Here is a 23734-nt window from a genome sequence, read left to right as displayed (position 1 = left end):
CTGTTTTTAAGGTGCTTCATGGATTCACCCCACAACACTTAGCACCTCGGTGCTCTCTTTGGTACCCCTTCCTTTTAGGTTTTTGAGGCTGCAGATAACAAACCCGGTGGCTTTGTTTTCTTGATTCCAGAAACACCACAAATCTGAGGTAACCACTCCCAGTTCTCCAAGGCCAGGATTTTCTTTGTTCCTGAGCCACCCCGGAGATTGACCATCTTCAGACAGCTCATTTCCCTGGGTGTAGACTCACAGAGCAACAGCTTCTGCTTCTCTGCCTGGATTTTTGTAGGCTTTGAACTACCTGAATCTGTCTACCTGATCAGGTCTACCTGAATCTGAAGGTACAACTCAAGAAAGGAGATGACTGTCAACTGCTGCTAGGACTATTACCAGAGAGACCCAGGCTCCTTCCAGCTGTGCTGTGAGCGAGCACGGCTCTTGGATCTCCAGGATACACAGTTCTGAGGTACAAGGGCCATCACCTGCTACAGGAATATTCTCAGAAGAGATTCTGAGAGGCACGGTCCATATTTGAGAATGAGGTTGACTGGATTGAGGGCTCTTGTTTGGCTTTTGCTTTTTGTTCTGCATTCTGCAGGTAGAGAGGGTACCTTGCATGCTACCTGGCAAGTTCCAGGCTGCCCCAGACTGTATGAGAGCCTGCCTTAAAAAATTAATTAATTGGGGCTGGGGATTTAGCTCAGTGGTAGAGCGCTTACCTAGGAAGCGCAAGGCCCTGGGTTCGGTCCCCAGCTCCAAAAAAAAAAAAAAAAAAAAGCAGCAGGTGGATGCCTGCTGTGATGTCATGATGTCAGCCAGTTGGCACGGGAAGCAGATAAGGATGAGCTGAGAGGGTGCCTCCTCCACTCAGAAAAAAATAAAATAAAATGTTTCTGTCGCTGAAATCCAATACAGCTCGATAAAATAAGGCGGGGTTGAAGATGGGTAGGCTGGCAAATACTCTTTTCTGGTGTGAAGTGGAAACATGTTTCAGCCTGTGTGGGCCTAGATATGTGCAGCCTGGTCAAAGGCGACACACTGAGGAGCTAGAAAATGGCATGCAATCCATCACTGAAACAGAATTCATGGGAGCCACCGTACAGATGCCAATGGGAAGAAAGAAAGAGGGAGGGAGGCTTCACTCTGCAGTTACTTCCCTTTTTGTTCATCAGTGTGTTGAACTGTATCTTGCTTGTTTGCCATGTTTGACCCTGGGTTTAATGTTTCAAAAGAATACTCAGAATCTCGGACAGGGGCTGGTAGGATGGTTCAGTGGCTGAAAGTACTATCTGCCCTTGCAGAGGGCCCCAGATTCAGTTCTTGGCACCTGTATGGAGGCTTACAACTGCACATAACTCCAGTTCCAGGGAGCCTACACCCTCTTCTGGTCTTTACAGTCAAACATAGGGTATGCATGTGTACCTGCAGGAACTCACAGAGACATATACAGTAAAAACGAAGAAATCATTAAAATGTTTGAGTCTCAGGTGGTAAGATAGGGGTCATAAAGTACTGCTTCGATCAACTTCAAAGGGGGGGGGGGGAACCAGAGGAGCACTCCATGACACTGTGGTGACTGCAGCCACAAACTTTACCCTGAGCTCCCAAAAGCCTGCACAAGACATCCTTCTAAGGTTTCTTTAAGGCAGGGAGATGATTCAATTGGTCAAAGGCTTTCCTTACACGGGAAAGAAGTAGCATTTGGATCTCTGGATCCACATAAAAACCTGGGCATGTAATTCCAGGGGCGGCAAGACAAAAGGGAGAGACAGGTATCCATAACCCTGGAGCTCCCTATCCAACCAGCCTGGCTTCTGAGACTAAGTTCCAGGCCACTCTTTGAATATAAGTGTGTTACAGTGGTATCACACATTTTGGCCAGAGATAAATCCTATGGTGAAGCATGATGTTGTTTCTAAAATGAAATGTCTTGTTCTCAGCTAAGGTGAAGTCCATCCATGCAGGAAAAGACAAGTCAACTCTCAAGCAAGTAACTGTGCTGTCAAATATCAGAGGATCCCTTATTCATCGTCAGCTCTTGAAGGCCCATTTTGCTCTACTAGAAACCCAGATCCTTTCCATTTAAACTAAACCCCATCACCACGAAATCAGATGTAACACTGTGGGGAAAGCCGCATTTCCACTTGCAAGTTCTTCTTTTAACAAATGGAAATTCAGTGTCAGTTCAGGGGCTCCTTTGCGTTGTCTCTTGGAAACAACAAAAACAAACAAACCAAAAACAAAACAAAACAAAACAAAACAAAACAAAAAACAAAACAAAACAAAAACGGGTTACCTTCAAAATTAATGATTACCAAGTCGGACTTTAGCCATTACTAGGTGACATATTTTTTTCATCCTGCAGAATTGAATAGCGGGCATTGGGATGGTGAGGCTTTGGAAGAATATTATGACACTTACATTTCCCGAGCAAGTTCATGCATTGATTATTACTCGTCATACAAAGACCACTGTAGCAGAAGGCTTGCCCTGAGTCGCAGTACTGCCCGTTGCGTGCGAACGTGTCAGGGACACAGTAAGCGTCATTTCCGTTACAGTACTCCTCAAAGTCACATTCATTCTTCGACTTTCTACAGAGTACATTAACCGGTTTTACCTAGAAGAAAACATAAATGATTCCTTCCAAGGATGCGGTTTTTTTTGGTAAAGGCTCTGGGTGGTTTTGAGTGAAACTCATGAGGTCCCATTGCCTATGGCCTCCCATAGGATGACATAGCAGAGGACACTGTGCGACATTAATATGTCTATTTAAAAAAAATGTTTCCGCAGCAGGATGCAGGGAAGGTCGTGAATCGTGCCCACTCTCCCAGGCTCAAGAACACTTGTTTGCACACGTCTGTTCATTTGTGGACACGCCCTGTTTAATCAAAAAGGTCCCTTTCGTCTTATGCAGCATCGCAGCAATGTGAGTTGACCATGGCTAAGTGTGGAATTTTGAGTCCTTCCTGCTTTTCAATGGGCCTGTCTCTCTCTAGCGCCTTTACTCTCGTGTCTGGTTGCTCTGCTGTTGGATGCCTGTGCACCCACAATTTTATATCCTTCTCCTTTTATATCCTATAATCATCTCCTTCAGTGTTGTATAACTAACTACCTTCTTGCCTTTTATGAAAGTTTTAGGGTTTTTTTTGGGGGGGGAGGTTATATGTTTGTTTTACTTAAAGTAGATACCACTGTAGTCTGGAACCTGGGTGAAATGGGGTCTTGACCCATCCAATCGCTAACAAGAAAATGTCCTACAGCTGATTTTATGGAGGCATTTTTCTCAGTTGAGCTTCCTTCCTTTTAGATAACTCTACCTTGTATCTAGTGGTGACCAAGCCCAAGCTAGTGGGGTGTGTGTGTGTGTGTGTGTGTGTGTGTGTGTATTCAGGTGTTATTTCTCTAAATAACCATAACTAATACAACCTCACACTCACTGTTTGTTTTGTTTTTTTTTTTAAGATGTAAACATTCACAGAGCTCTCTCTAAAGAGTCTGAACAATGAGGACGTAGACAAGGGCAGCATTAATTGGAGTGTGGGGTGTGCAGCAGAGCAAAGGACGTTCCCAGAAGACAGTAAACTGAGTTTAACCCGTACAAAGAACTTGTCCAACCGTTGGCCCTCATACAGCTACGCACAGAAAAAAGTGAGAAAAGCTGGAAGAGACATAGATCGATCAGACAGAAATTCTTGAGGTCATAGAGGAAACTTAAGGAAGCCAAGCGAGGAGAGCAGAAACATGAGACGGAGAGCAGAGGAGTAGAGGCAGATTCCCTCTCACCTTGCAGTCCTGACCACAGCACTCCCCGGAGCCACACACGGCTTTGGACTTCAGTCGGCACGACATGGGGTCACAGCATTTTTTGTGTGTACAATTCTACAAAGAAAGGCAACGTCTTACTTAGCTGGGTGTGGCTGAGCCACATTCGAAGCTATAGCTCAGGACCTTGCAGACCGCGCCATCTTTGTTCTTACATTACAGGTTTCAATAGCCCATTTTCCAGGGAGGACATGGGAAGAGTCTCATTCAACTGTCTGCGAGAGCGTATTTCTCTCTATTCGGTGCAGCTGAACATGGACTGCCAGGAAGCTACCCAGGGAAACCGTTCCTTGATCTCTTAGGAACAGCCACCCTCCTTAAACATTTCTATATTCTGGTAGCCACCTGTTGCTGCTACTTACGTGTAAATCCCAACACCTAGCAGGCTCGGCTCTGCCCAGGCCAGGAGCCTGCTGCGTGTGGACATTTGCTTAGTCCCTCTGTTTTGGTTGCTCAGGAAGGCTGCAGACTGAAAAATCGAGAGCGGCCCTGTCAGGGGAGAAATCCCTGGCCACTTACAATGATTCAAATTTACCAGAGGAACGTGGAGTTAATAATATTGTTGTCCAGTATTGCATCCCTATATGGCTAGTAACTCGGGCCGTGGGTTGGCACCATCACAGCTACATTATTTTCTTTTTTTTTTTTTTTTCTTTTTTTCTCCGGAGCTGGGGACCGAACCCAGGGCCTTGCGCTTGCTAGGCAAGCGCTCTACCACTGAGCTAAATCCCCAACCCCACAGCTACATTTAATTTGCAGTGCTGCCCTGGAGGACCCATAAATGGAGGTTTTATCCTGCCTAGCATTTTATGTGTTGGGTTGTACAATATATTATCTCTTCTACTGTGGTAAGATCGATTATTAAATATTAATAGCCATCCCTCTTGCTGCACCTGAGGGGTCTTGGTGGGTTTTCAGTCTCTACTCTCTCATCCACCCTCAAGATATTTTCTTATTTATTTCTTCATTGACCCATTAGCTGTTCCGAGGGCATCTGCTTACTTTTTATTTGTTAATTTTCCAAGATTTGTATTGGGAAACTGCTGTCGTGGTTTAACATTGTAGTTGGTCCACGGCCACAGGAATACATACCCTACTGCTACTAGGTAGGAAGGTATGTGTGTGATGTCTGTGTGAGTGCTGTACATTGGCCTAAACTGAAACTTGAGTGAACTTCATTGCTTACTTCCTTAAGGATTTTCTCACCTCTGAAAGCCGAGTGCTAAGGCCTGCCACTGCATTGCTGGGCATTTCTACTTAAATGTGTCTGTGCGTGCAGTTGCTCTAATGTTAGATAAACGCATGCTTACAACTCTTGAATGCTCTCCACGATTTGACTGTGAGTTTCTTGTGACAAAACTCTGGACTTGGTCTCCTTTGAGAGATATGCATTGTTCTCTCTCCTCTTTCTTGCTTGTTGGTATAGAGTGTCTTTTTGTTTCTTCACTCACAGGACATATGTGTTCTTAAGTATGAAATGAATATCCCATAGGTGCAATGTGGCTGGTTATTATTTATGGCTGAAAATTTCTGCTAAGATTTTATTAGAAGCATGTAGGGATGAACTCCTCATTTTCTACTTGTCTCGGAACATAGTTCTTTGTTTCCAATATGTAGCCTGCCTAAACACAAGCTTCTTTAAAATCGGGCTTCTTTTTTTTTCCTGATTTCTCTCAGCATTCTGTACATATAACCCCAGTTTCTCTTGTCCTGAAAGGTTACTCCAAAATACAAAAAAGAAAAAGGAAAAAGAAAACAACAAAAACAAACAAACAAACAAACAAACAAACAAAAACCACTCAGAGCCCCACAGTGATTCCTTGGCATGTCAACTTGCTTAAAAATTCCACTTTCAAGAGTTTGGGTGGAGACCCCATTAGGTTAAAACCATCCGACGATCTAAACCATTGGTTCTCAACCAGAGGATGGTGACCCCCCACGGAGATCACATAGCAGACATTTACATTATGATTCATAGCAGTAGCAAAGTTATAATTATGAAGTGCCAATGAGATAATTTTATGTTTAGGTCTCTGCCCTAGGAAGGGTGAGGACCACTGGGCTAGAATATTTGAGAGAGTGTTAGGGCTTATGAATCTTCCCACAAATTGGGAAGTTTTAAGTTATTGGGTTTTTTTTTAATATGCTTTTTATAACTGTTGTATGTTTTCTCTCTTGGGAAGTTCCATCATGAGAATTTCTGCACTTAATGGTGTCATGTGAGCTCTACAGTCTTTCCTTGTCCCTTTTTTTATTTTCTTTTCCTTTCCATACCCTCTGACTGGATTATTTCAGAAGACCTATCCTCCAGTTCAAAGGTTCTTTCTTCTGTTTGACCCGATCTGTGACTGAAGCTCGTGGTTAGCATGGGTGATATGGCTCTCCCACCTTTCCTAAAACCATAACAAAACTCCAAAACTCCACTTAGCTAGCCCCCAAGTGCAAGGACAGTCTGGTGATTCTGATCCTCTTGGAAAAGAAGGGACATTTCAGACACATGGCACCAGGAGAAAGAACGTGGGAATAATGTAACGCAGACCACAAAGCAGCAGGAGCATGTTGTGATGACGAGGCCTTCATATGGTGGCAAACCATAGGAGGTCGGGTTCTGCAGAACTGGGTGTTGCTGAAATACTCAGAGATGACAAAATGTAACTATAGACTGTGGGAGGGTTAGTGACTCTGCTTTCCAGGAAGGTGAAGTGTCTCAGGTTTTAGAAGACTAGTTCACACACAGGGAGGCTGGGCACAGCAGCTACCTGCCCCACTGGACAAGACAACTACTCAAATCATCGTCGTCGTCATCATCACCACCACCACCACCACCATCACCATCATCATCATCATCATCATCATCATCATATCATCATCATCATCATCTTGCTATCCTCATGGAAAGGACCCCATATCAGTTCAGGTACCAGAGAACATGGCTAGATTCTGGGGAACTGGTCACAAGGCAAAGTAGCATGTGGAGAGGCCAGGCAGAGCAGTTTCTAGGAAGCCTGTGAGGCAGGGCACCTTAGCAGGCAAATGTGGGTAAATGTCAAACACCCATGAGTGTAGCTCAGTGATGGTAGGGTCTCAGAGACAAAGCTGTTTGGAGGATAGCACAGAACATTAAGAGCTAGGATAGTAGTAAACCATTTGGATCTGTGGACAGTAGGGTACAGGATTATTTGAAACAAAACCCCACCCCCCGCCACTCACCTTCTAGGTCACATCATAGACATGCAATTTCTTAGGGTAGCGCTGCAATCATACTGAGCCTCTGGCCTCCAAAGAGCTTCTGGTACTACTCTGTCATATCTGGTTGTCTTGGTTGGAAGGTTGTTTGTATGGTTGTGTGTGTGTGTGTGTGTGTGTGTGTGTGTGTGTGTGTGTGTGATTGTGGGGAGGCGATTTCCTATGTGGGTTCTGTATTTATATCATGTCTCTTTCTCTTTCCCCTTCTAGCTCCTTCTGTGCTCTCTCTAACTGGCTCTCAATCTCATGATCTCTTCTCCGGTTACTATTATCACAAGTCTATATATCTACAACACATTGAGAGTCTGTTGTGTTGCTCATGTGTAATGTGTTTAGGGTTGGCCACTAGGCTAACTTCTGAGGAAGTAGGTGGGGGCTATTAAAAACAACTGGTTAACACACAGAGGAGTGAACATGGGGACCCAGCCCTGGCTGGTGTGTTCGCAGACTTTCTCCTACACCCAAGGCTCAGGAAACATCGAAAAAGAGATGGCAGAAATTTGTGAGAACAGGAAGACTGGGATATCTGCTGGCATCTTCTGGGCCTGACAAAGGAACTGTCCCATGAAGTCTTTGCTATTTAACCCTTCCGCTAACAGGTGACAAGCCTGCTCGGGTCTCTCTATCATTTTTTGGTCATCTGTTGCTTACTTTGATCTTGTTTCCATATTTTATGTCTTCTCCAGGTTTTTCGAATGTTTTAATTAAGAATGCTTGTTCACAGAATGATTTTCTTATGGATTAAACAGGAACGCATCCTAATGACCATCAAAAGCCGTTTCCCACCACCCCTCTCCTTGTCGTGTTTGTTGTGAAGGGCAGAGCGTATTGATAGTTAACAGAATTTTAACTTGTAGTCCTTTCTCAGCAGACATGGGCAAGAAACAAAGTCAAAAGGGCAGGGCTTACAGGCAGCTCTCATCCAAAGAACCAGCGTGTGCATTCCCAAATGGAATATTAGGAAGTGAAGAGTTCAGCGCTTCACGGAGCTCATGTAGGAAAGGAAAGGGGGTGGGGAGTCTACTTCAGATCTACTTTACTAAAAGATAAATGTTCTCTCTGTTTTTCTTAACATTGCACATAAAAACTGAAGAGGGGTTGGGGGAGAAAGGACCACCCACCTTCAAAGTGCCACAGTCACACTGCTCGTTCATTTCCAATATCCCGTTGCCACAGATTCTCCTTGGCCTGGAAGGCTTCTTCTTTTGTCTTTCCATAGGCAAGTCCTGGAGACATTCAAGGTCTTGTGTTGACAGGTATTTGAAGTCATCCAAGCTACAAGTACTGAAGTCCTTCACACCCCCAGAATATCTAGAATGCAACAATGCGCACACGATCAAAGCTGGGGCTGCTTTGTGTGCTGGCTCCCTTAACAGAGTGGTTTGGGGACAGACTTTGAGGGCACCATCCCTTCCGGGAAACATTAAGCACACTTTGAAACACAGTGATGAGATTACTATGGTGATTTCTCATGCTTTTATAATTCTAATGCGAAAAAAATGAGAACCAATGATACAATTCAAAGAAAATTTGTCAGATGATGTGCTTGCACAGAACTTAGTAGAGTTAATCCCTCAGTACACAAAATGGGCTGATCCAGGGTTCCCAACTTCCACTACCTAGATAGACACATTGGAGATGCTAAGGTCTCTCTCTCTCTCTCTCTCTCTCTCTCTCTCTCTCTCTCTCTCTCTCTCTGTGGATGTGTGTGTGTGTGTGTGTGTGTGTGTGTGTGTATGTGTTAGACTGAGTATGTGTAGAGTATGTTCATTTGCACATGTGTTCTCCTTTAAGTTTGGAATCTGTAAGCACTGGAACTGTTATTTATGGTTTTCTTCCTAAGGCCAAATCATTGATCTTCAAGTTTTCAGCCTTAATTTTCCATATATTTTTAAAGCCATTTAATTCTATCTTATACCTTTGTTATGCATACTAGAATAAATGTACTAACTTGAACATTAAGTTAAACCATTGAACATTCTCAAGGTGATGGTATTTCTCATTCTTGTTTCTTCCTCACTAAGAGTGTGTGTGTGTGTGTGTGTGTGTGTATGTATGTATATAACACACACAAATATATATACATATACATATATATGTGTATATATATATATATATATATATATATATATATATATATATATATATATGTTTGCTTGTCTGCAAAGCCAAGATCTGAGTTACCAGAAACCAACTTCCAGGACCAGGACCAAAAGAACCCGGGCATTTTCTATCCAACTGCCCTCCAAAGACAGTGGCTTGGGATTTATGACTTTAGAACTACAGAAAAAGATGGCTGGGGTAGGCTCCCTCCTCCCCAGAACCAAATGGAAAGCAGGAATGTGGTGAGAGAAAGCAGTTATAGCTCTGCCTGCCTACCATGACAGAAATACACACTCACATAGCTATTGTGCATGCGGTGTGTGGTACTGTCTCAAAGGTGGGAGGACGTGGGGGCAGGGGGACTACAGAGAGATCCAGAAAACCTGCTGTGTATGTCAACAAGGGAGATGGATCAGATGTCTAAGGGACACCCAGGCTCAAATGGTTCCTGTGCCAGTCCTCACAAATACCATGATGTGGGACCAACCCAAATGTTCATCACAAAATGAGTGGCTAAAATGTGTGTGCTTGCAACTACTCAGCCATAAAGAGTGACAATGACATGGGCAGACTCAGAAGACGCTATGTTAAGTTAGGATTCAGGTCCAGGAATTAAAAACAGCTTATCACTTTACTCAAAAGTAGGATTTAAAATACTGGGCCCCTGAATGAAGATAGTGGAATGGCAGTTGCCAGACACCAGGGAAAGCAAGGAGAAGAGAAGAGGGAGAGGTCAGACTAGGAGAAGGAAGAGAGAGTTACCGGTCACAGATTCACAAGGGTGGAAGTAGGCTTCTTTTCATGGACAGTGGGGTGATTATAGTTAACATTAATAGATCGTTTATCACAACAGCAATTAGGGCAGCTTTGAATGTCAACGCACTAAAGAAATAAAATGTAAAAGCTACAGATAGGTTTGCCCGTTATTCAGAGCTGATCGAAGTGTATAATACAGTCGTGGATTGAGATTTCATAATGCGCATCATAACGGTGTGCTGACGTTACATACCAGGACTGGTAAAATAAATGCTGAGGGGGAAAGGCAGAAGGGTGTGGAACTTTAGAAGAGTATCACCGTCAGTTACTTGAGTTCAGCTAACAGAAACAGCTGTCCAAAAGCAAAGGGGGGGATGTGCGTGTTTAGTAAAGGAGGCCGTCGTCTTACATTGCCTTGGGCGTCATCAGGCAGACGTCTCCTGTACAGTGGCAGCTGTCAGCGTTGTCATAGGTTAAGCCTATACCGATGCTCAGTAGTTGTAGGACGATGACGCTGTAGGACTCTAGTGACAAACCTTTAGGGTACTAAACATGAGCAAAGGAGGGATAGAGTTAGCAAAAGCATTTGCTGCCGTGAAAAAATAATTTATCGTTCAAGATGGATGGATGCTCACATGGGATATAACCGTAATAGTTATATGTTTCGATGATGGGTGTTTTTTTTTTAAACATAGGTGACTCAGTATAGTTTCACTTCGGAATATGATGAATTAAGTGACAGCCAGGCCGCCTTGGCAAAGCTAACCCATGAAGAGCACCTCATTTCTGAGACTTCTTTGTTTGACTTTAAGCCAAGGCCTTTAATCTTGTATTTAATAATCAGATCTATACTCCTCAATGGGTCCCAATAACCCAGATTTCCTATGATGCCCCCCATGGTGCCACTCTGTTGAGAGGAGGCTAGCCTCGGCCTCCTCAGATCCATCCAATCCAGGAGATAGGATCAAATTGTTCGAAGGAAATGGCAGCAGCCATGGAGCTCCAGAGGAAGGGAGACATTTGGAGTGGCCTCTGTGTATGAAGTTGGAAACGTGTCTTCTGCAGCATAACAGAACCCTGAACTTGGATTTCGAAAGCAACAACAGCTTCAAAGGGTGTTCTTTGCTAATTTGACTGCTATCAAACATTTTTCAAGTGAGCATTGCGACTTTGTTTAAAGTACTGTCTTTAAGTGTTTTAGACTTAATCCTGAGTTCTTATGTATCCTGTGTGCTAGCTGTGGTGTCTAGCTTGTATCAGCGAGGATAGAACAAAGAGTTATAGAGTTAAATATAATCAACAAAATATCCATATCGTCAATATCATAAACAGAGCTTGCTCTTCGGGATTGGATACAAGGAAGGGATTCCCGCTCTTGCTGCCCCCCTTCGGTGCACAGCACTGCGAGTCAAGCAAGAGCAGTCAGTCAAAACGGAAACAGAGCAGCCATGCAAGGGGACAGGAAAAGAAAGTCACTGTCTGTCATCTGCAAAAGGTACCATCACACACTCAGAGGACCTACACCTTTTGCTAAAGGGTACACAAATGCAGTAATCTTGAAGCAACCAAAACTAACACGTATGATTTGGTAGTATTTGCAATAAGGACACAGCAGGGAAAACAAGAACGCTACTCATGACATTGCTCATGATACAGAACCAGGGCAAACCTCGCAGACAGAGGCTCCGTGCTCCCCAAAACACAGATAGAAAGAGCTAAAGACGACACGAATAATCACTATGGTGTCAGCTCTTAGAAGACCACAGATGGTTAAAATATCTACTTTATCTGAAGTCATACAGTTTTTAACTCCCAGTTACAGTCTACGTATAAGTAAGAAGAATTCTAAACTCTGTACACTATCCGCCCCCATCCAACCCACCAGCCACAGCTTCTGGGAGAGTAAGGTGGCTACCGTCATCACTTCTTTATTTAATCCAAACTATAATTCAAGGCTGTGCAGTATTTATTGAAAACAAAACATAGAGACCAACAGAACTTAGTAAAAGGCCCCCACGTGAAACTATGTGCGCGCAAGCATAAGTTGCTGATTTTTTTTTTCCGGAGTTGGGGTCTGAACCCAGGGCCTTGCGCTTCCTAGGCAAGCACTCTACCACTGAGCTAAATCCCCAACCCTATTTTTTTTTTTAAGAATGGCAAGATATCCCAGTGAGAAAAGGGAAGAGTCTTCAATGAAGGGTGTTGTCAATCCTGGGGCTGTTCATCATTCACAAAAGCTAATGTGAAATAAATGGATCACAGACCTAACAGATAACACCTTGGACTCACCAGTGTGAAGGTTTTTGACTTTGGCCTTTGAAGCTCAGGAAACTAAGCAAAAGATATTCTCTCTCTCTCTCTCTCTCTCTCTCTCTCTCTCCAGCAAATGAATCAATCAACTAGTCAAAAGGCAGACGATTGGAAAGATGTTTGAAAAGTATCTATCTGCTGAACTGTTGATGTCTAGTGTATTAGGAGCTCTCATAACTCAATGGGAAAATTGATTAACACAGGACAAAAATGCAGACATGTGCTGAGAGCCAAACTGACACTTTCACAGCACATGAATAACCAATTGTGTGAAGCCCTTGGCACAACCATTCACTAGGGAAATAAAGCCAAATGTCAGGTCATACCTAGTACAGTGGCCAAAAGTACTGACAGACAAAAATATTGAAAAATAAAAAAAACAAAAACATGGGTCCAAAAGAGTGGACATTCCAAAGCTCTCAAAAATCCTGCAGTCGCCCCATCAACATCAGAAGACATCTGCCAATCAAAACGAAGACATTATGTCAAACCACAGAAAGGAAAGGCATGGAGCCCAGTCTGTGGTAGGTGTTAGGGGAAAAAAGACAGATAAGAGAGAAAAGCAAAAGGTGGGTGCCACGTTCTTCTACGCCTGAGGAAGAGAGACTAGACTCCCTCATGGAGATGCTCAGAGACAAAGAAGGAAAGCAGATCCCATCCTTCTGCTAAGAAATTATTCTCCCCCCAAAATTTTACCCAAGGAAGATACACAGGAAACCTCATGAGAAGTAAGAATTTTTTTTATTTTATTTTAAAAAGTCACTGCCAGGAATTTAGGATCGCTAGATAAACTCTAGCGAACAAGCCCTGGTGCTTACAATACAGAATGTTCCAGAAAATGGGCCTCCAATCAAGAAGCAGAGTGAAGGCATGTTCAGACAGTCAAGGGTTGTTCAAATGGAAGCTGTGTTTGGGGAATTTAAAAAATATGGTGGACTTAAATTATGCAGCATCAGAACATATATATACATATATATACCTAAGTCGACATAAGATGTTCATAGCTTTAAATGCTTTTAGACAAATTCACCATCAAGGTTTCTGCTTTAGAAACTAGGGGTTTAAAATATGAAAGTAGATCAAAGTCATAAAAAAGTCAGATATTAGTAGAACAAGTCAGTTGTATTTTAGTCATTTTAAAAAGGAAAAGAACTAGAGAAAACAAAACCCAAAGGTAAGGCCAAGGTGGAGGAAGGCATCTGGAGAGCTCCCCACACTGGGGAAAAGAATATTATGAGTACATATGAAATTGACAACTCCTTTAAAGAAGAATGTGCCATCGCCCACACAACACAGTGAATCAAATCATTGATAACAGAAAAATGAATTGATTTCTTTAAAACTTCCCAACAAGAGAAATTTCTTTAAACAGCTTCACTGATTTTTTTTTCTTTTTCAAGAGAACACTCATGAAAAATAACAACTATTTCAAAAATAAAGGAGGAGCTGCCATAATTCATATTTCTAGAATGGATCTAGAAGTTGAATACAAACAAATATAACCAATAAGCATTTAAAAATTGTGCAAGTCAAGAGCCAGGAGGCAGTGGCGCTGGCCTTTAGGCCGGCACTCTGGAGGTGCCGAGGCAGACAGATCTCTGACTTCAAGGCTAGCCTGGTGTACAGATCGATTTCCAAAGCAACCAGACTGTACAGAGAAACCCTGTCTCAAAAAACAAAATTCAAAGCCAACAAACAAACAAACAAAAAAGTCAAATGAGCCAAGGCAAAGAGTTTTTAAAGCAGTGGTGTAATGAACTGAATCATAAAGGTTATAAAAAGGTAAGCGAATTCAGCAAAAGATCTCTCCCATCCTAGAGAGAGCCCCGGTTGAAGTTCTCCTCTGAATCCTCCCCTCAGAGCTTGGGGAACTCTGCAGAAGAGAGGGAGGAGGAACTGTAGGAGTCAGAGGATTGGAAGACACCAGGAGAACAAGGCCCACAAAACCAACTTGAGGGTTCACAAGCAGCAATCATGGAGCCTGCCTGCGTCTGTGCTAGGTCCTCTGTATACATGCTGAGGCTGTTGGCTTGGTGTTTTGGTGGGGAACCCTGCTCTTGGGAACCCCCTTTCTTCATATTGGGTTCCCTCACCCAGACCTTTATATGAAGGTCTCCGCCTAGTCTTACTGTAACTTGTTACGCTACATTCACTTGATGTCCCTGGGGCACCTGCTTTTTTCTCAGGTAGGGAGAAGGGATGGGAGTTGTGGGCTCGGAGAGGTAGGAGGCTGGGGAGTGGATCTGGGGGTAGCGGAGGGGGAAAACTGTGGTCAGGTTGTATTATATGAGAGAAGAACAAACACACAAGTACAAATAAATAAGTGAGTAAGCTGATACTTAAACGAGCAGATAAATAAAAGATTTTCTCCTCCTTTAAAATATTTAGGAATTTTTCAAAACATGAAGAAAGGGAGGTGGGGGGGGGGTGGGGGGAACGGGATAGCAATAGCTTACCAGGGCAATGGCAGCACCATAGATCGGTTTGCACAGATTCCCCGGATAGAGGGCTCCCGTGGAAGCAGGATGCTCCACAAATCTACAGAATGATCACGAGTAGATTGAAAAGCAGTGTTAGTAGTGTCAGCATTTTTCATGGGATCAAATATCACCAAACACTTACTGTAGCCTAAGCTCTGTGCCGCTGCAGGGTCGCCCTACTTAAATGTGCTTCCTGAGGCTTTGCTATGACGAGTATTTTATTGCCTCTAGCGTGAGGCTGATAACTACCTAGGAATACATGAGGGTAAGACCGAATCATCTACCGAAAGTGCCATTGCCCGAGCAACGGTGACTGGTCAGCCTGGTTCCACGGGTTCTGGTGTGTGGGTATGGGTGTGTAAAATTTTGAGTGTCTAGGTAGGAATCTCTACAACTTTGATTTTTAGGCTCTGCTGTCCGTTTATCACTGGGAGTAAGGACATCTGTATTAGAAAGTGAAATATTAACCAGGCGATTAATTAGATAGGAAACGGACTGTAGAGATTTGATGACAGGTAACAGACACTCATAAGCCAAGGCGGTTTGGTTCGTTTTCATAGATTTCTAGCTTCTGGTGTCTTACGACAGAAACCCTTGGATTCTATCTGGTTATGATGGGGAAATGGAGGTGCCGTGTCCAGGATGAAGCCGCAACAGCTCCGGTGCTTGACTGCATAGCACGCCCTTGGCGCTTCCTGTTCTCTAATAAAAGTGTACGCATTTTACCCTGCATCATGTCTAAGGGAGGGAGACGTCTTAGCTTCTATGTTTCTTATCCACGATATCTGAGAGATTCGAAAACAATACGTGCAAAAGCAAACGCGTACCTTCCGATATTAATATAGTGTGTCATTTGACCTATCCATGCTATAGGTACAGAATTATGGTGCTTACGCCAGTAAGTATGAAATGTGCTGCGGTCTATACTTATGTTTCCAATGTAAAAACTGGACCAGTAAGTTTTCAGGTGCCTCTGGGAAATCAATTCTGTTTTCCTTCGACCAGATTTCAACGGAATTTATTAAAACCGTCAGTTTCAACTTGGAGAACATCTAAAAAGATAAAGGAGAGCTTGTATATAATGTTGAGTATCGCTTAAAACACCTAAAAGCATATTTAGCGTGGTTATTTTGTGTTACATAGAGGCTTCAAGAACTTAGCAAAGCATGACACACATTAATGTACATATATTCACAAATCTAAAAAAACTTGCTTTTGAAAAACTCACAGTGTTAATGAAACCGATGATCTGAATGACTTTCTGTAGCACGACCCTAGTGTCGGAGCCCATGTAATCAAACTGAAAAAAAAAATGTTTTAGAAGTATGAATGTCTCTAGCTAGATAAGCACGTGTCTTTAAACATACAAATGTACTGAACTCTGAGGAAGCAAGAAGGCCACATTCTGACTTAAATCCAGAAAGACCAATAACGATAAGTAAACGATTAGTTTAAAATGTCAAGTGATGTGAGTTTTATCATCATTCAATATGTTGTAGACCAGGAGCATGACGGTGCCATGGTGGCTCCAGCCATGACTGTCTCCACAGAGCGACCGGTGTCAATGGCTGGGCACAACAGCCCACATTCATGGTAGCTGAAGAAGCCGGGCAAAACACCACCAGGGCTAGTAGCAGTAAAGCTGTAGGAAATAAGTGTCACCAATACTCAACGGTTGCTAGGATTCGTGTTGATAGAAGACAGGAAACGAGAGAGGAGCTGTGGAGGGGGTGGGGCGGGAATCAACAAAAGAAGCCCTGGGGGGTGGGGTAGGGGTGTATCGAGGGGGGGGGGGTGAGAGCCAGACACATATGGTATTGACAACAGAAGGGAGAAATACTAGGAACAGAATGATTTAAATGGATAGAGGATTGATAGGCGAGGAGAGAGGCCACCCAACTAAGAGCATGCTGTTTTATAAACTAACTGAACCTCCCCATGTTAGAAGGGAGCGAACAGAAGTAACCTGCTGGTATGGATAACGCTGCTCCCGGTAGCAATGTGGTTTTAAAGGAAAATGCCAGTGCTATGTGTTGGATACTTCTGATGCCAGAGGTTCCCAAAACAATACCGATGGTTGCCATTTTCCATGACTGCCCGTAAGAAAAGGGAACTAAAACTCTACTGCTGAGCTCAAGAACACATACTCTGAATACAAGACACAAGAGGGGTCAAGCTGGAACGGAACCGGAAGCTCATGGTCCGCTAGCTTGTCTCCATGGTGTCAGAAGGAACTATGAGAGAAAGGTCTTCAGTGTCCTTGCCCAGCTGTGGATTCTGAAGGCTTCATTACTGACCTGTCAGGTAAGGCCCGGCCACGGGTACAAGAAGTAGAAGGGAGTCAACGGAAGTGGAGAGAGGATGACACAGGGTGACAAAAGTCACAACACACTGTACCCATCTAGGAAATGAACAGAGCATAAGAAGAACAGGACATACCAGCTTTTTATCCACGACGATATCCGTCTTAATGTACCGTGGCCGTAACACGGCAAATCCGGATTTCTGAAAAACACATGACGTGGAGTCCTGAGAAACGTTTCTAAATGTTTCCTTCTATTAAAATTGTATTTATAAATAAGGTGGAAGGTACATGCTATTGGTTGTAGGAAGCTTATTTCCAGGTACAAAATTTAGGGAGCATTCAGAGATTTCCCAGCACAGAAGTACTGTAGGTAGCAACAACTTTCAGTCAGATGTCTCAAGCTGGATGATAAGTCAGGAATCTTTATAACTCTTGAAATGAAATCCTAGGTTTATAACAAAAGCCTTGTTTTTCTTCTGATAATCTCAAAGTCTCCACCTAGGAGGAAAGTTTTGCTAACAGGCGTGAGGAAGTTGCGTTTAGTGAACCACGCATTTGAGAGGAATCCTGGAGTTTGTGGTTGATGGTATTCACCAGAGCCAGATGTGCTACCTTGCCAGTGTGAGGGTCTTTGCTAAGGGAAAGTTTCATTACTCTAGTTGACCTTATGTAAGCCATTGAAGTTATCTGTTATTGAATGGGCAGAAAAATGTTAACTCTTCCATCAAAATGACCTGGATGTCTGGAGGACTATCCTCTGTTAATTATCTAAAGATATCCCTCCTTCCTTTTCATTCTGGGTCTAAATCTTCTTGCCTCTGGGATTCATTATTTAAGCATTTACTGAATTTGTGTCTCATTTCAACTGTAAATCCACAAGCTGCTAAAAGATACAGGACCTTCCTTTACCAAGAAAAACCATGCTGGGCCAGACCTGGCAGCACACTCCTTTAATCCCAGCACTCAGGAGGCAGAGGCAGGCAAGGTATCTATGAGTTCAAGGCCAGCCTGGTCTGCAAAGTGAGTTCTGGGACAGCCAAGGCTACACAGAGGAGGGGGAAAAGGGGGCTTAAAAAGTAAAACCATGGTAGGGTGGATTTCAAAAAGCATTTTTTCATTTCACAAAATTACACTAAATGAGTAGAAAGAGCGAACACTGACCTTCATGTTGCTTCGGAATTGATAATCTAATTCATCAGACCAACTGTACGTCTGATTCTCTCCTAAGTCAGGAATCTTAGCTTGCTGATTTGTGTTCTCATAGATCACGTGTATAAATCCTGACAGGGTTTCCACAGGTTCGATTCCATAGGAGACATTTTCAAATTGTATCATTCCCCTGGGTGTTAGAACAAGTAAAGGAAGATGATTCAGCCAAATCTAGAATATTCTAATGGCAAAATTTGGCCAGGGTTTTCTTCAGTCTGAAACCATCTTTGTTGGCTTTTTTTGTTGTTGTTGTTGTTGTTGTTTTGTTTTGTTTTGTTTTGTTTTTTTGTCAAGGTTATCCCAGAACTAGATGACTATGCTATGGGATGCACATGCCTGTCTATTATAGACATTAAAGAGGTCATGTGGAGACATACATGCCCCTAAACAATTACAATTCTCTGCTGCATTAGTAGTATTGTCTTTCTGTACCAGTGTGTGGAATCTGTAGGTTCTCTTTTCCTTAGTCTTCAGCCCTGTGTTGGCTGGTCTCTGTTAACTTGACACAGACTTAGACATAGCTTTTAAAATGGGGGAATCTTAACAGGGAGAATCGTTCCATCAGACTGACTTGTAGGCAAGCCTGCGAGGTGTTTTGTTTTTTGTTTGTTTGTTTATTTGTTTGTTTTTTGATTGAGGATCACTGGGAGAAGTGCCATCCCTGTCCATGGTCCTGGATCATAGACTGAACTGAGCATCCCGTGAGGAGCAATCCTCTCACCTGCTTTCTGCCTCTGAGTTCTTGACCTGACTTCCCTGTGTGATGACAGGCTTATAAACCAGCAGATGGAATAAGCCCTCTCCTCCCCAGGTTGTTTTAGTCGTGGTGTTACATCACAGCAAGAGAGACCCTGGCTAAGGCTTATGTACGCTACACCTGACTTTTTTCAATTACTTTGGTCATAGATTATTAGCGTGGATGAACGCATGCCTAAAAGTGGCCAATAAGCAGACGTCTCCATTAGCCTCAAGCATTCCTGTTTATTCTAGGGAGTCAGAAACATCATTGGGTGGGAACTAGGGAAGTTTGGGAGCATTGATGATTACCACTCCCCACACTCAACCACTAGGTCCCTTGCATGGTCCCTCCCCAGGAACAGACTCAATGTGCAATTTGGGTTCATTTCTCACAGGGTTAAAGCATAAAGGTGAATACAGAATGAGAAAGGGCACGCAGAGGACTAACTTATAAGACAGCAGCTCATAGGATAACTCATAGGCCCCAGTCGTTTTATTGTCAGTTCAACCCAGGCTAGAGTCTTTGGGGAAGAGAAACTTCAACTGAGAAAGTGTTTCCATCAGATTGCCTAGAGGCAAGCTTGAATTTGCTTGATTAATGAATGATTGATGCGAAGGGCCCAGGCCACCGTGAGTGGTGCCACCCCTGGACAGGTGACCCAGAGTGGCGTAAGAGAGCAAACCAGTCAAGTCATGGGAAATGAGTAAGCAACATTCGGTGCCGGCTTCTGACCACCTGTCCTGACGTCTCTCAGTGACTATTAACCGAGAAGTACGACATGAAACATACCCTTCCCTCCCAAGTTGCTTTTTGTCACGATCTATCTCAGAGCAATAGAGACCTATCTGGGGTAGAATCTTTGCATAATGTACAACCTGAGTCCTGAGCAAACGGTGAGCGACACGATAGAATTTGGAAAACCTGCAACGTATCCGTTGTAATTGCAATTTTTCTGGAAAAAAAAAATAAAAGTACAAATGGAAGCTGACGGTTAAGTCACACATACCTACAACATGTCATGCATATTTATTATTTCCCTGCCTCCGTACCTTTGTATGATAGACAATTACCCAATAATTTTGTATTAAGCAGATTCCAAATTGTATCAGTGTCAATTTCAACGTATCAAACAATACTAAAGTAATCAGAGATTGTTCTTTTTTTTTTTTTTTAAAGAAAGCCCAAATAACAAATCTGTATGGGAGAAAACCTTATGGCTTACCAGAGATGACAAAGACTGAGAATGCCGAACATCTTGTCTGTCATATGTATAACTCACTGCAGTTGAAGTTATAAACGATCTATACAAAAAGATCCCCAAACCATCTTCCAATGGAGTAAATGTAAAAGACAATCATTCGTATACAAGTCAACATACGCAAACCGAACATAGCTCTCAGCTTGCTAGTCTATTGTCTAAGTATCTTCCCCGTCACTGATATTAGCCTTTGAATAGACTGAAGAGTACAAGGGACATTAGTGGGCCACTCAAGATGGCAGCTAACTCATCTGAAAACTAATACAGGCTCCTGTGCCCAGGGACTTTCAAATCTTTGTCTTTGCCATTCGTTAAACTTGGATGCTGTGTCTGAGTCTCTGAATTAGAATGGGGGATTAACACCGATTTCAAACAATTCTCTTGGTCTCACTACAGATCTAGGTTCAGTCGGTAAATCCCGGTCATTGTTGCTCCTCTTCCTTTCCTCCCTACTTCTATCCCCTCCCCCTCCTCCTCCGTTCCCACTCTTCCTTCCTCTCCCTCCTTCTCTTCCTCTTCCAGTTCTCACTCCTCCTCCTCTCTCCTTCTCCTCCTCCTTCTCTCTCTTCTTCTCAAATTCCCCTCCTCTTCCTCCTCTACTTTGCCCTCCTCCACCTCCTTCTCCTCCTCCTCTTCCTCCTCCAGTAGTTCTCCCTCTTCCTCCTCTCTCTCCTTCTCCTCCTCCTTCTCCAGTTCCCCCTTCTTTTCTTCATCATCCTCCTCCTCTTCCCCCTTCCCCCCTCCACCTCTCCCTTCTTGACACAACTATGTCGACACAACTGAATGCCAGGTCTACAGGCAGTGCCATCCAGACATTCTCCAAGTTCTTAATAGCAATGGTCAGAAATTTCTTTTGTGATCCCCCAGCCCAGTAAATATTTCAAAGCTCACCACTCTGCCTACCAGTCCTGGCACACGGCTTCCCTATCAGTCACTCTCACATTCTCTGAATCTGCTTTACTTCTCTCCTTGATGTGTGTTATTTTTTTTATTATGTCAGATAAAGCCCTTATGCCTGTGCCCCTGCATTCCATCCTGTGCATGACTGAGCTCTGAACCGTTTCTCTCCTATGATTTCTCTCCTGCGACTTCTGTACCATGACTACCCCGTGCTATTAGAATTGCTGTGTTTAAGCGACTGTGGACTGAAGGCGTTCTTGTTTGATGTTGTACTCCCAACACCACTCTGTCCAATCTTAATTGCCCACAGATTATTTGTTTATCAGAAGTGTCATCTGTACACACATATACCTTCCACTTTCTTGGTTCTTAACCACCCTTAAGGTTCTGTGAGAAGCGTCTAAGAGCATCAGCTTTTCAAACCCAGAGGGCACATTGCTGATCAGAACTGTAGCGATTATCCACACCCTACCTGAAACAATGGCCGATCATCCCCATCTCTGATTTATTACACTTTCTCTTCTGCCTCTTGTCCTGCCTCCCTGTTCCTCCAGCTTCATCTTCTACGTTAGCTACACACTTCCCCACCAAACACCAAACAAAGTATTGACCTTTTCCAAGGTTCATAAACACTTTCTGTCTATGTCTCCAGTCAATAGCTTGGCTATTATTTACTATTAAGTCTATGGACCTGTTGAACATCCTCAGAGATTCAAATTCTTGTATATACCTCTCCAGTGGAAAATAGCCACTTGGACATAAGTATTCAATCCTCCTTTAAATAGCTTCTTGGTTCCTAACCACCACTTAGATACACAATATCCTCTCCATTTTCTTGAGCAACACTAAAGGATCTGAGACCCCTCACTGCTTCCCACCTGTTCTACTACTGATTCTGTCTGGAGGCCTGTGGAGTCTGTCTCCCTTGTGCTAGAAGTTATGGTCCAGCCTCACCACCCCCACACTGACCACCTAACCCATGGGAGCATCATGTGTGCACCACGTCCTTTTCCATTGCCCTTACACATCTTCTGGGATTTATCTTCTATTTTCTTTTCCAAAATCTTTGATCTCTGTGCTTTATCGAGCTGTGACCTATCCCTATTCCAAACAAGACTTCCTGACTTACAATGAACACGACTTAGGCATGGCTCACCAAATCTTAGTAAAACTCTGCTTCTTAGAACTGGTACATTGGAATATGTCTTCCTGTTCGAAAAATGCTTTTCATACCTTACTTTATTCTCTTTTTATGTCTAGGACCTTGTCTAGTGGCCAACATTCAGTAGTCATTAATACATTTGAACTGAATTGATTATAACCATAACTCTGGCAAGAGTCAAAACCTTGACATTTGGAATGATAAAATAATTACTTACTGCTTTTTAAGATGGATGAAATGGGGGTTTTCATTTATTGTAATAAGATAAGCCATCTGTAACAAGAATATTTTTAAATGTCAGTCACATGCTAGTTCATGTGTTTGCTCCACTCATAAAGGAATGACAAAAGTAATACATATATATGTAACATATAATATATATGTAATGTGCAATATGCAATATAGTATATCAGATATGGTATATAATATATACACATATATGTGTGTGTATGTATGTGTATGTATATGTCTATGGGTCTTTTGGCTTCCTGATCCATGTGGATTTCTTAGTCTTCAAGACTCTAAACTTAGAGCTAGGCTTAGTACCTCTGGCAGGCAGGAGCTTGCCTGGTATTAATAAACTGGTATCTTCTGGCTTAGCCAGATACTCCCAGTCACCATTCCTGTAACAGACAGTGAGCTTCACCTCATCCTCAGAACCAGTTCCATTATTCCAGACTCATCCCATTGGTAGCCTGGGGAGGGCACACCTGTTTCTTGCTGCCTTTTTGGCACCTGTGAGGTGCCCATCCCTGAAGTTTCTATCCCACAATGCTCTGCTGCAGCGGCGCTTTTCTGGGTTCTACCCACTGCCTCTATCTAAGCAGCTTGGGTCGTGATGTACACAACCTCACAGGAGTTAGCATATAAAGATGATGGTGTCATTACATGGTTTTCTGGATCTGTTTCCACATCTGGTGATGAGATCTTTTCAGGAACAGTTGTTTGCAGGATGGTTTTCTGAGGATCTAAAAGTAAAAGTAAGAGATACTATTTTGATATCTTTTTTTTTTGTCTAATTGTGCATCTTTTTCTCTATATTAGTAGTTGTCTTGGGTGGTTTATAATTTTTTTACTTTACCCTTTCCACTGTCTATTAAATTGTTCCTAATTCATCCTCCTCTCCCTCCCTCTCCTCTCTCCTCTCCTCCCTCTCAGCTACACAGCTAAACTACTCAAATACCAAGCTTAAGCGTTTTTAAAAGCTTAGAAACATAGACTCATTAAGAGAGTGGCATGCTGAAAGAATGGTGGCTACTAAGACAAGCGAAGTCAGTTTTCTCCAATGGACCAACACTAGGTATATCACTCTGGGACACTCTGGGAAGTCCCCATGTCCAGGAGAAGTTGTCCAGTAAAGAACTGCCATGTTTTTTGTGTGCTTTGTTTGTTTTACTTGTTTTACTTTGGTACTTTTTATCTTATTAGGGTTTTTTGTTTTGTT

At 43.0% G+C, this 23734-nt stretch overlaps 2 protein-coding genes across 9 annotated transcripts in view; both read right to left on the bottom strand.

The window, feature by feature from the left end:
- Window positions 1-23734, bottom strand: part of Erich1 (glutamate-rich 1) — a gene marked incomplete at its 5' end in the record, with an annotated part of 52793804 nt that overhangs the window by 8367276 nt on the left and 44402794 nt on the right.
- The window catches only part of Adam5 (ADAM metallopeptidase domain 5), a 76023-nt gene that overhangs the window by 51313 nt on the left and 976 nt on the right, over window positions 1-23734 (bottom strand). For 4 of the 9 annotated variants that reach the window (NM_001436613.1, NM_001436614.1, NM_001436612.1 and 1 more), the window contains 13 exons: window positions 23179-23258; window positions 22508-22563; window positions 20193-20271; window positions 19846-19922; window positions 18184-18361; window positions 17157-17222; window positions 15946-16017; window positions 15612-15769; window positions 14694-14775; window positions 10337-10473; window positions 8190-8379; window positions 3784-3879; window positions 2422-2617 (listed from right to left, as the gene is read on the bottom strand). In NM_001436613.1, coding sequence (NP_001423542.1) covers window positions 2422-2617; window positions 3784-3879; window positions 8190-8379; window positions 10337-10473; window positions 14694-14775; window positions 15612-15769; window positions 15946-16017; window positions 17157-17222; window positions 18184-18361; window positions 19846-19922; window positions 20193-20271; window positions 22508-22563; window positions 23179-23258 — 1467 coding nt within the window. Of the gene's footprint in view, window positions 1-2421; window positions 2618-3783; window positions 3880-8189; window positions 8380-10336; window positions 10474-14693; window positions 14776-15544; window positions 15770-15945; window positions 16018-17156; window positions 17223-18183; window positions 18362-19842; window positions 19923-20192; window positions 20297-22507; window positions 22564-23178; window positions 23259-23734 lie in introns of all 9 variants that reach the window. The other 5 variants (XM_087588983.1, XM_087588984.1, NM_001436617.1 and 2 more) reach the window with 4 other exon arrangements.

Source organism: Rattus norvegicus, chromosome 16, assembly GCF_021556685.1.
Source record: "Rattus norvegicus strain SHRSP/BbbUtx chromosome 16, alternate assembly SHRSP_T2T, whole genome shotgun sequence".
In the NCBI taxonomy this organism is placed as follows: Eukaryota; Metazoa; Chordata; class Mammalia; order Rodentia; family Muridae; genus Rattus; species Rattus norvegicus.
Note: the sequence above shows the minus strand (reverse complement) of the source record. Positions and strands in the feature narration are given on the sequence as shown.